General features: G+C 59.8%; 1 protein-coding gene across 1 annotated transcript in view; it reads right to left on the bottom strand.

Moving 5' to 3' along the window:
* Positions 1 to 12,237, bottom strand: part of KCNQ2 (potassium voltage-gated channel subfamily Q member 2) — a 48,614-nt gene that overhangs the window by 18,631 nt on the left and 17,746 nt on the right. The window contains exons 5-10 of the mRNA XM_088843923.1: positions 11,515 to 11,640; positions 9,683 to 9,793; positions 9,048 to 9,143; positions 6,351 to 6,445; positions 2,364 to 2,432; positions 1,328 to 1,456 (exon numbers count right to left, since the gene is read on the bottom strand). Coding sequence (XP_088700049.1) covers positions 1,328 to 1,456; positions 2,364 to 2,432; positions 6,351 to 6,445; positions 9,048 to 9,143; positions 9,683 to 9,793; positions 11,515 to 11,640 — 626 coding nt within the window. The remainder of the gene's footprint in view (positions 1 to 1,327; positions 1,457 to 2,363; positions 2,433 to 6,350; positions 6,446 to 9,047; positions 9,144 to 9,682; positions 9,794 to 11,514; positions 11,641 to 12,237) is intronic.

The following is a 12,237-nucleotide window of genomic DNA, read 5'->3' on the forward strand; positions in this document are numbered from 1 at the left end:
GAAGGGCAGTGACATGATTAAAGGCACTTGGGGGGGGCAGGCAAGATTTTCCAGATTGGGGGAGGGGAGGGCAGGAGAGGAGAGAGAGAGAGAGAGAGGCTGAGACGAAAGTTGTCTGGAGGGGAGAGGCACGCAGGTGGCGAGCACAGGGAGCCGCGACAGGCCGGAGGGGCCGCGCCGAGGGCCAGAGAGCGCCCGCTGGGCAGAGCTGAGGGCAGCCGCGCCCACCTCCTTGGCCTCAGGGTCCTGGGGGCTCACAGGAGGGGCTGATGGCAGCACCAACAGGAACCAATGAAGTGGAGCAGCCTTGGGGCGCCCCAGACGCCAGATTGCGGCTCCCCCTCCCTGCCCACCTGACCACAGCCCCATGCCGGGCCCCTCAGTTTGTGCCGTGAGAACAGAGGTCACTGCCCAGGATAAAGCCACTCTGGTCTGGGATCTAAAGGGTCGTCTCTGCTGCTCTTTGGGCTGGTTGGAGGCAAAGCGCTGCTGATGTTTCCCGGGTCAGCTCCAGTGGCCAACCCGCATCAGGGACTCAGGGGTGGGATACATGCCCCCCTCTGATGGATGCTGAAGCAGGGCTCAGCCCAGTGCCTTCCCAGCTGAGCAGCCTTCAGTCCAGGAGGGCACGAACAAGCAGGCAGCGTCTTTGGTCCATGGCCTGGGGGATGGGACTCCCTGTGCAGGTGTGGACAGGGCACCAGGGAACCCCTGAACTCAGAGATACACAGCAGTACATGGGCAGGTTGGAGGTCACCAGACTCGAAAGTAGTGAATTGATCTGGCTTTCTTTTCAAAACTAGGAAAACAGCAGGGTGCAATCACCCTAACCCCAGCAGAGATCACCCCCGGGAGTCCCCATTTGGGGTCCCAGTCTCAAATTCACCTGAACCAAACAGAACTGCAGGGGCCTAGACAGACACGGGTAGTGGGGTACGGGTGCCCACCAAGGGGGTGTGAGGCAGGGCAAGAGACCCTGTCCCAAGGGAATCCTCTCCCACTCCTCCATCCTCCAGAAACCTCCACAAACCAAGACCTGCAGGGGTGGTGTGAAGACCTCCCCTCAGAACAGCGCCCCCCACACTGCCTGACCCTGACCCGCAGTGTTTGGGACACCCCATGGGAGTGTCCACCTGGGTCACCCTTGACTCAGAGCAGCCCAGACCCTGTGCCTGGAGCCAGTGGGACCGCTCCGCTGGAAGCCTCCCACCTCCCGCCCAAGGGGCTACAGTCACAGGCGGGCAGACAGGAGCTGCCCCTCAGCTTGGGGGCCTGGAAGGGGGCATAGGCCCAGGTGCCCACATCACCACCGGGCAAGGGTCCTCGCGCAGTGGCATCAGGGAGCATGCACAGGCCCCGCGGCAGCGCGAGCTCCACGGGACACGCAGAGAAGAGCGGAGGCAGCAGAAGGCAGGCGGGCACTGACCTGGGAGATGGCTCCGGCTGGGGCTCCTTCCTGCAAACAGAAGCACAGGATGTTAGAAGCCAGCCCAGAGGTTGGACCCCACGCGGGGCCCAGCTGATGTACAATGGGGCCAGGGCTGCATGTGAGGGGTGCAGAAACAACCCACAGACCCCCAAGAGCTCCCTGGGGGCCCAAGGAGGTAGGTCCCAGAGGGACAGCGAATCTGGAAGGGGTCAGGAGAAGTTTGGAGACTGAGGGTGCTATGGCCCCATGTTTATGGACACTTGTTTTAATCAGCATCACCAATATTAACAAATTTTCAAAGAGGAAGTGTGAAGAAAGCCTCTGGAGCTGTCGACTTCCACAGTCGATGCTCAGGACAGCTAAGGTCCTTCACTTAACCACACCCACGAGGACTCTTCCAGATAAGGTCATGTTCACAGGTCCCAGGACACAGATGAATCTTTGCAGAGGGGCACCATCCAACCCTCTCCAGATACCCTGCTGCTGAGAGCTCTTCAAACAGCCCTGGGCGCTGGGTCCAGCAGGTATCCTCCCCTCCTCTCCCACTGGCCAGTCCATGTCCTCGGCAAGCCCATCTGTGTCAAGTGCTCCGGGAGTCGCAGGTTTTGTGGTCATGAAGGAACCAGCAGGTGCTACCCACGTGTCTCCACCCGATGCTCCAGGGCTGGACTCTTCCTCTGATCTGTGGCCAGAGCACCAGCCTCCCTGCCCCATATGGAGCACCACCCCAACCATGCCCACCCTCAAACCAGCCGCCCTCAAGATGGGAGTCAAGACTGGTCAGCAACAGGGGAAAACCGCCAGTAGCACCAGGGCCTGCAGCAACAGGATGTCAACATCCTGAGCCATCAGGGGCCTTAGCCCAGCCTGGGTGCCCCTATTGGCCCTCACGGAGCCATGGGGGATTGGAGCCAGTGTGGACGCCCCCGCCCACCTGAAGGTAAGTCCAGACTTGCTCTTGAGGTTCCGCAGCAGCTCCAGCTGGTTGAGCGGCGGGATCAGTCTGCAGCAAGAGGACAGGTGAGTGAGTCCCCAACACACCAGAGCCCCAGGGACCCCCATGCCAACTCTCACCGGCGTCCACATCTCACATGGGGACACAGGCCATGACCTGTCACAGGCAGAAAGAGGAGTCCATGGCGGCAGCAGATCCCCGGGGAGCCCATGTCTCCACCTCTGCGGCCCAGGCACTTTCTGTGTTCCTCTGGGTTCACTTTCCCTGGGCACCTCGGCCCTGGGAGTGGATGGTGCCCAGGCCATCCCTAGAAGGGATGCCCACGTGGAGCAGGTCCCGCAGGGCACCAGAAAATGGGGGCGTGCCCCTCCCCCTTCCAAACCCCTGAACACCCCCTAGATTTGCAGCACAGTTGAAAACGTAGCCCCCAACATCCTAGGACTCCCAGACCCCAATCTCTCTGAGCCACTCTCTCTGCCAAAGCTGAGGTGGGCAGAGGTCCCAGGAAAGGACTGTGCTGGGCAGAGCCCACTGGGCGGCTCCTGAGTGACTGGTCTGGCCCTACTCCGAGCCCCATTTCCCAGATGGAGTCCCAACCACCAGGACAGCCGCATGCCTGGCCTGCCTGTCAATCCAGCATTCAGCGCTGTGGCCACCAGCAAGGAAGCCAGAGGTAAATCAAGTCCCTCTGGGATGCGAGGCAGTGGTCTGTACAACTGGGAGGCTCTTGGGGAAGTCCACGCCCCCACCTCCAGCTGCAGGAGCCTCACCCAGAGACTTGGGTCCCCATGCTGTCTGGGGACACTTTTGTCCCTCCCCCCACCCCACTCCCCAGCTCCCTCCACCCCACTCCCCACTTCCCACCTGGTTCCTCGACACTTTCAACCCTCAGCTTCCATCTTGTCCATCAGTCACCCTGTCAGCTTCCAGGAACTGGTCTCTCCTTCCAACTCAGACTCCACCTGCTCTGACACCCCCACTGTCTGTGACATCCCCACTGAGCCCCAGGCCCCCAAACCCTATCCTGAGCCTCAGGCCTTCTTAACCCTGGGGACTCCTGACCCTCCCAGGCAACTGTGTCCAAGCCTCTCCTGGGTGTCCTCACTGTCCCGCAGTACCACCATTCCCCACACACCCTGGCTCCAGCCCCTACCCACTCCCGTCCCTTCCACGTACCCCATGTCCCTGCTCCCCGGATGCCCATCCTCTTCTGACTCGCTCTAGTCCTTCTGCTCGAACTCCCCACTGTCTCCAAAACAGGAAGATCTCTGACCCCCTGTACCCGCAGCCCTGACCTGCCCCCGCCAGTCAGTCTCCAACTTTGCTCTGGTCTCTCCCAACTCCTCCCCTGCCCAGCCATGCCCCTAGGACCCAGAAGAACGTCCCTCCCCCAGCCCTGCCCTGGTCATTGCCATCCCAGGGGAGGAGGTGTGGCCCCACCTCTCTGTTCCCTCTGTAGCCCCAGCCCCGCCAGGCCTGGATCCTGAAAATGCTCACCCTCCTTTTCCCCCTCCCCACTCCTCTCCAAGGCTGTCCCCTGTCCTCTTAGGTCCAGACCAAGCAGGAGGCCTGGGCAGTTCAGTCGGCTCAAGCCATGGGTACAGCAGAGCTCCAGGAGTGGACATCGGGGCAGAGCTGGTCTCCCCACCTCCTTGAGCACCCACCATGGCCTGGAGCAGAGACCCCTGGCAGCTGGACCCAGTCCGCCCCCACACATGGGTCAAGGGCAGGGACACGCAGTTAGGACGCCATGCCTTGGACACAGAGCGGCAGGGGACAGAACACAGACGGGCAAGGACGTGCAGGCACCACACACTCAAGGGCCACGCACACACAGTCCAGTCGTAGGGGACGAGGGTGCGGCGGGCGACAGGGGCGGGACACACAGGAGAGAGCAATGTTAGTCTAGGGGTCAGCCGGCTGCGGAGGACGCCACCAGTCCCCAGGCCCGGGGCTGGGCAGGGGTGTCTCCCTGGATGTCGGTGGATGTGGTACTGCTGGAGTAGGTGAACCAAGGGGCTCATGGTCTGGGAGGAGCCTGTCAGGATCTGAAGCAGGGTCCCCCCACCTTGGGCCCCAGGAGTCCCAGGTCAGCAGCCGGGAAGGACATTGCCCCCTCTCCACCCCGCCTCTGGGGGAGGAGTCAGGCCCTCCTGCCTGCGGAGCCTGGCCCTGCCTGACCCCTCTTCCCTTCTGGGAGCAGAGGATTAACTCTGACAGGTTCCCACAGAGGGCACCAAGGGAGGATGAGAGAGCCCTGCTCTGCAGGGCAGAGTACGTGCCGCGACTCTGAGGGGAAAGACATGTCCTACAAAGGGCACAGGGGACCCTTCCTGGAGCAGCTTCGCACCCCGGTCTAGACAGGGGACCCCAGGAAGCGAGCTGTCTGGTGTAGACATGGTCAGTGGGGCTACATGGATGGGCCACAGGACCCTCTGTCCACGGCCTCGAGTCTCACCCTCACTGCAGTGGGAAGACTTGGGGTTAGGGGAGCGGATGCAGAGACAGAGACCCCAAGCCCAGAGCAGTCTGCCAGGACTGGGGGCTGCTAACTGGGAGTGCCCCAAACTGGGACGGCCAATACCCCGCCTCCACTACCTCTGCACTGGGCATAAGTGGGGCCCCAGGGGCAGGGTGGAGACGCAGGGGCAGGACCCCAGTCACTGAGACAGGCAGGAAGCAGAACAAGGGACAGGAAACACCTGGACAGACAGATCCAGCAGAAGAAAGCAGCTGGGGTGGGGAGTCAGGAGAGGGGACCGGGGAGAAGGAGGGGGCGTGTGGCTCCAGGTAGGGGCCACAGGCCCGGCAGGGCTGGCTCAGGGGGCCCCGGGACAGGCCCCAACAGCACAGAATCACACTACACGCTTTCCGCCCATGCAGTCCTACCTGGAGGCCCCGTAGGTTTGAGTTTGCGAGCTTTCAAGTGTTTTTCACACACACACAAAGGGAAAGGAACAGAAGATTGTAAAAGAACGGGAGAAGAAAAAGGAAATGAAAAAAATAGTCGAGGAAAGTGGGGGAAACAACAGAACAAAGAAAATTAGCACGAGGGTCGGTCCTGCCTCGAGGACTGGGAACACAGGGCCTGAAGTGAGAGTGAGTGCCCTTGGGCCCCCGGCACCCCAAGACTGAGTGTCCCCAGAAGTGCTGGTGGGTCAAATGCTGGAGAGGGGAGTGGGCAGCACTGTCTCCCAGGTGACAGATCCCGGGAGAGGCAGGTGGGGACCTGCAGGAGGACTCTGCCCCGGTGAGGGCTCCGTTGGGTGGACACCCAGGGGCAGGTAAGGGGACTCTTCTGGCTGAAAGGACCCAGAGTTCAGCATTCACCGGAGGGCACCTGACCTTCATGGACTCCGGCCAGGCCCCCACCCTTCTCACCTTGGACCTCATTCTGAGCCCGGGCCTGGCACCAACACACCCCAGGGGCAGAGCCTGGAAAGGTGCCCACTGTCCATGCGGCCCCCAGTGGGGCTCCCCAGGCCTCCCTCCCCCGCAGGGATCCTGGGGGTGTCTGCACCTTGTCCTGTTGGGGCCTCTCTGTGCTCCGGGGGTCTCTCCTTCCTCAACAGAGACCCCGGCCCTCGCTGGGGGTCAGAGGGTCGAGGTTATCCTTTTGCTTCTAAACACAGGGCCCCCCACCAGCGGGGTTGCACCAGGCTGCGGTCCGTGGAAGCAGCTGCATTTACCTCTGTGAGCTCAAGGGGCCGTGTCCACCAGACTCACACACTATACCCCTGACAGCAAGGACACTAAGCAGGGAGCGGAATGAAGGTGAAAAATAAAAGCCGCAAACTATAAAACAGAGAACAAAGTTAATAAAATAAATCACACACGATTCGGTTTTGAAAAGTACATGTTTTAAAGAAAAAGAAACAAAAAGCAAACCAAATGATGAACAACTGAAAATGGGGATCAAGAACAAATGGGGGGCATACACAGGCAGCGTGGTGGGGGCAGAGGTACCTGTACATGGGGACGGTCACCGTGCGCTCGTAGTACTGCCACGTGGAGTGCAGGTCTGTGCGCGACAAGTTGGTGGCATAGAACCTCCAGGCGGACTGTGGAGAGGATGGGGTCAGGCGGGCTCTAGGGGCCCTCCCGCCTCTCCCGGGGCTTCGCCGCCACGCATCCCTGCGCACTGGCCTCTGGACAGCAGCCCAGTGTCGCTCCCACCCCCCTGGGCCACAGTCACCTCTGCAGAGTGGAGTTGGGAGGGGGGACCCGGCAGTGAGTCTGCACGGGACTCCAGTTCTTTCCCTTCCATCTGTCCCACCTAATGCCTGGCAGCCATCACCTGGCATCATGGTCACCTTCCTGCCCTCCCCAGGGGACAGGAGGTTAGGGCCAGAGCCAAGGACATGGGCCACATCCTCCGCTGTAAGGCTGAACCCCTGCAGGGCCCAGGCCTGCCCTTTACCAGCCTTGGCCGGGCCTGGCTTCTGCTCCCAACTCTTATTAATCACAGTAAAATACACATAACGTAAAATTTACCCTTTTAAAGGGCACAGTTGATTGGAGCTAAGCTCGCTCCTGATGCTGTGCAAATATCCCCTTGACAAACAGCACACTTTCACCACCTCAAGACCAAGGGCCCCCAACCCCCCAGCATGACTCCCCGCTCCCTCCCCCGGCCTGCCATCCCTGATCTGCGTCAGGCTCTGTGGTTCCCCACTCTGGACACTTCCTAGCGATAGAATTTCACTGCCAGGCCTCCTGGGTCTGGCTCCCTCCATTTAGCACGTTCCCAAGGCCTGTCCCTGGTGAAGCCCATGTCCAAGCCTTGTTCTTTTTAAGGCCAGACATATTCAAGCATGGGGCTTCCCAGGTAGCTCAATGGTAAAGAATCTGCTGCAATGCAGGAGATGCGGGTGCGTTCCCTAGGAAGATCCCCTGGAGAAGGAGATGGCAACCCACTCCAGTATTGTTGCCTGGGAAAACCCATGGACAGAGGAGCCTGATGGGCTACAGTCCATAGGGTTACAAAGAGTCAGACACGACTGAGTGACTAAATAACAACAAGATTCGAGCGTGTGGACGGACCATGCCTTCCGCACCCTTTCACTGGCTGAGGCCGTGTTTCAACCTTTGGCTCCTGTGAATGGTGCCACTGTGAACACCTGCGTGAAAGTTTTTGGCTAAATACCTGTTTGCAGTTCTGCTGGCTGTTCCCCTAAGAGTGGGATTGCTGGGTCGTGTGACAGGTTTAACCTTTGGAGGAGCCACTAAACTGTCTTCTACAGCAGCCACACCATTTCACATCCACTCCCACAGCGACGTATGAGGGTTCTGACTTCACATCCTCATCAACACATTTTTTTTTAAATTGTGGCCCATCCTGGTGGATATGAAGGACTTTTGATTTGCAATTCCCCCATGAAGAACGACGCTGAACACCTTTTGACATTCTTATAGGCCATCTGGTGTATCTTCTTTGGAGAGATGTCTGCTTAAATCCTTTGCCCATTTCTTAGTTGGGTCGTTTGTCTGTTTGTTGTTGAGCAGGGAGTCCTTCATGGATTCTGGATACCGGATCTCTATCAGATATCTGATGTGCAAATATTTTCTCCCATCGTGTGGGTTATCTTTTCACTCTCTAAGGAGATGTTCAAATAGTGTCCTTGGATGCACAGAAGTTTTTCTTTCATTTCTTGTGCTCTTGGTTGGTGTCATATCTAAGAAACCAAAGTCTCAGAGGCTGACTTCCTACCGCATGAACTCAGGTGAGGTGAGCACTATGGTCTTCTCCAGTCACTTCTGAGCCTGCGTTCAGCACTGAGAATGTGTGGCCTCGTTGAGCCCCCGGTGTGTGGGGGTCCTTCCCTAATTCCTCCCCATCTCCCACCCTCCCCCAATAACTCAGCACTTCTCAGAGAGGAGGGGGCTACAGGGAAGTGCTGTCTGTTCAGGCCATGCTCCTTCCCTAACCTCGCAACCACTGGGAGTGCTATGACTTTGGTGTCCATAGTGGGTGGGACTATTGTCAATGGGGGGGTAGGCATTTTTGTTCTTCTTTACACTCTTTTGCATTTAAAAGAAGCAGTCATTTGAAGTTCTCACAGTGAAAGACACAAGTATATATATACACACAAAAGTAGGCTGCAGCCTGGGCAAGGCAGTATCTTTAAAAAAGAAAGCCATGTGAGGGACCAGGCCAGTGCCCAGCCTGTCGTAAAGGCCAGTCAGTGCCAAAGGTCCACTGGATCCCCCGGTCCTTGGGAAGGGCTGCAGGAACCTCAGCCCCTTGGGCAGCCTGTGCCCGTCCCACACTTTCAGGATGGCTCAGGAAGCACTGCTGGACACTGCATGCCCACTGTGACCCCAGGGGTGGGGTGGGTGGTGCAAGCTGGGTGCACAGACATGGCTCTGCCACCTACCTGCACGGAGATCTCTGAACCCCGATCCCACAAGTGCAAGGCAGCATCGGTGCTGTGAGGGGACAGCTCGGGGGCGCCGGTGACAGCCTGGCCCAGGGCCTATAGACCGCTGGCCTTAGGTGCCATAGATGCCGGGCCACTGCAAGCATCTAAGCAGTTCTCAGGACAGACTTGAATTCCCCGACAGGAGACAAACACCCAGTGGGGCTTCGCTCCAACACTGCGGGCCCAGGCCAGGGGTCCCATGGGTCCGTGTGGGGCCCACATGGGGGCTATCTGGACGCACCTGGATCAGACCTGCTGCAGGGTTCCGCCTCTTCTCAAAGTGCTTCTGACGGTGCTGCTCTTGAACTTTCAGGGCAAAGCCAGACCCCAAAATGCCCTGTAAGTCACTGGAGTCAGATAGCACCTGGGGACCAGAGCCCCCCCTACCTTGCCTGCACACTCCTGGCTCTGCCTTCTTGCCCCCACCCCCAGCCACTAGTCACCAGGAGACAGACTGGGGGGCTTCATCCTCACAGGAGCTTGGCAGGGCCCACTCTGAACACATCTGGGCACAAAGGTTACCACCCTTCCCAGTCTGTCTATACTATAATGAGCGGGGGCTGAGGCCCAGGGTCTCAGAGAACACTGCCTAGACAGCAGCACCACCAGCTCCCCCACACCCTGCACAGCTGCAGGTGGAGGGCTAACAGGGCCCCCATGCCTTCTGCAGGACACCTACCAGAGACACGTCACCCACAGCACCGCTTTTGGCCAGAGGGACCCAACTGGTCAACCCCAGGGCTAGGAGGTGCTGATGGGGACCCACAGATGCAGTAAGAGGGGAGCCCTGCCCTGCCCTATGTGACCCCAAGGAGAGCAGTGGTCACCGAGGAGGCCAGACTCCATCCCCCGCAAAGGCAGAAGGGCAGGACTCACGGCAGGAAGAGCGAAGAAGGAGACACCGATGAGGGTGAAGGTCGCCGCCAGGAGCCTCCCGTTCCAGGTCTGGGGGTACTTGTCCCCATAGCCAATGGTTGTCAGGGTGATCTGTGAATGGAGAGCCCGTCTTCAGCCAGGCCTGGCGGAAGCCAGGGCCACCTCCAAGGCCTCAGGGCAGCTGGACAGACCCCTGCCCCATGCTGCCCACATGGGGCCCATGAGACTAGGATCACCACCAGCAACCCTTCCCCACTCAAGAACCAAAATGAAACTCTCCAACAGTGGGGGAGGGGGGCAGGGCAGGGTGTTCAGCCTCCACTCTCATTTTACACCTGAGTTGGGTGGGCAGGGCAGGTTCACCCAGGAGGGCCGCGCTCTAGCCAGATGGGCAGCCAGGAGGCTCCGACAAAGCCGGAGCCTGAGAGGCAACAGGGCCAAGGGACCCTCTGAGGACGCTCAGGGGTCGTGTGGGGGCCTTTGGAGGGGGGCCTTGTGAGCTGAGGCCAGAGAGGGAGGGGCCCAGCTGCCAGGAGGGGCATGGAATTGGGGCACCTCCATACACAGGGTCTCATGAACTTCTCCCTCAGAAGGTCATGTACTCCCAAAACAAGGGCAGACTTGGGGGCGTGGGGGGATTGCTGGGGGCTCGGCCCTCAGGGCCAGCATTCAAGGCCAGTGTTCACGGCCAGCATTCAGGAGGCCGGCTTGACAGCGAGGCGGTTGGAGGACTCCCCCAGTGCCTAGGAGGCCCCTCCAAGGACCATCAGCCCACAAAGCAGAACAAGGGGATCTCAGGTGGAACTGTTCCCAAGAATGATGGGGCGGTGCCAATCTCGTCCCATCACAGAGCAGAGGGAACCTTTAAAGTCTGCAGTTCACAGAGAAGGGACTTCCCTGGAGGTCTCTTGGTCAAGACTCGGCACTTTCATTGCCGAGGGCCCGGGTTCAGTCTCTGGTCTGGGAACTAAGACCCCCACACACCAAGAAACATGGCCAAAAATGAAATGCTAAAATAAAAATACAGTTCACAGGGGAAATCCCTGGTGTAGGTGGGGAACACGCAGAAGGTGTTGCCCGTCTGAGTGTCCAGCACCCCCAGAAGAGCTCACAAAGGCGGGGCACTCCGGCCCCCACCTGGGAGCATCCATGGAAAGAGACAAGGAGGAGCCAGACAGAGGTCCTGGCTCAAGCAAATGGGGTCGAGGTCTGCGGGGCCCTTGGGAGGGTGGCCCAGGAAGCCTTTCTCAGAAGAGGCTGTTGCACCTGGTGACAGGAGAGGGTCCTCAAGGGGCCCAGGAGGTAGGTGGCCGTGAGCATGGGCCAAAAGTTCACCAGCTCTGGACGGAGTCCCCCTCGTCAGGAGCAGCCTGGGAGGTTGAGTCAGGGGGTCTAGTTCCCCTTTTCCAAACTCTCCTCCATCAACATGACAGGCAGCACCGCCCCTCCCTCTCCATCACAGAGATCACACAGGTTGGTCAGCGGAGAAGGAAGGTGACCGGCCATGACCGGGCACAGGCTCCCTGAGGGCCAGGCTTCTTGCCACCCCACATAAACCAGTGCATCCCCCACCACGGCCCACCTGGGATGCCACCTCCACATGGCATTCTGGTCAGAAGCAGCCAGCAGGTGGCCCCAGAGAGAGGTCTCCAGCCAGGTCAGGCAGGAGAACTGAGGGTCTGCTGTCCAGGCGTGGGCAGTCAGGGGCATACCGTGGGGAGGGGCGGGGGGATCTCAGACCATGGGCAGGAGGGACCGAAAGACAGGCCACGCCCGGCGAGCACGTCCTTGGTGAAGGCCCCTCTCCTTGGCCCCAGAGGCCAGACACTCACCAGGCCCCACCAGAGTGCGTCCGCGTAGGTATCAAAGTGATCGTTCTCCCCCTTCTCCGCCAAGTACACCAGAAATGAGGCCAGGATGAGGCAGAGGAAGCCGATGTACCAGGCAGTGACCAACTCCTGAAAGAGATGGCCACGTCACAGCTGCCAGGTTGGCACCCAGCCCAACTCGCCCAGGAGCACAGGGCCCCATCTGGCTGGAGGTTCACTGAGCTCTGGGTTCCCTGGGATTCCGGGGCAGGTACCCCTCCCGAGAGCTGGCTGCAGAGTCCCCGGGAGCCCCAAGCCTGGGCAGACAGGAGAAGCTGCTGGTTTTCCAGCCCCAGCCCCAGCCCTGGGTGGTCCCACACCTGTGTACCTCACTCCTAGAGGATGGAAGGCAGGGATGGCCCAGAGCTGCATCCACCCAGGAAGGGAGTGGGCCTGAACAGATATTAGGCGGGCAGGCTGGAGAATGTTGGGCCTCCTGGGACCCTACCCAAACTTCCCTGATGTTGAGGGAGACTCCCACTTTGTCTTGTCAACCAAGGTCCAGCCTCGGGGCCTCAGACAGGAAGGACAGTGGGGAGGAGGCTGGGTGCTAATAAGCCCACCCACCAGCAGGACGGCCTCTCTGCACAGCCTGGCAGGGTGGGATCTGGACTTGTGGAGCTCCTGGGAACACAGGGTGGGGATTGGGAAGGACCCAGGACTGCAGCCACCTCGTGGGTCCCACGG

The sequence above is a fragment of the Moschus berezovskii genome, chromosome 15, assembly GCF_049115385.1.
Source record: "Moschus berezovskii isolate FMDL1 chromosome 15, NW_MosBer_1.0, whole genome shotgun sequence".
NCBI classification, from domain to species: Eukaryota; Metazoa; Chordata; class Mammalia; order Artiodactyla; family Moschidae; genus Moschus; species Moschus berezovskii.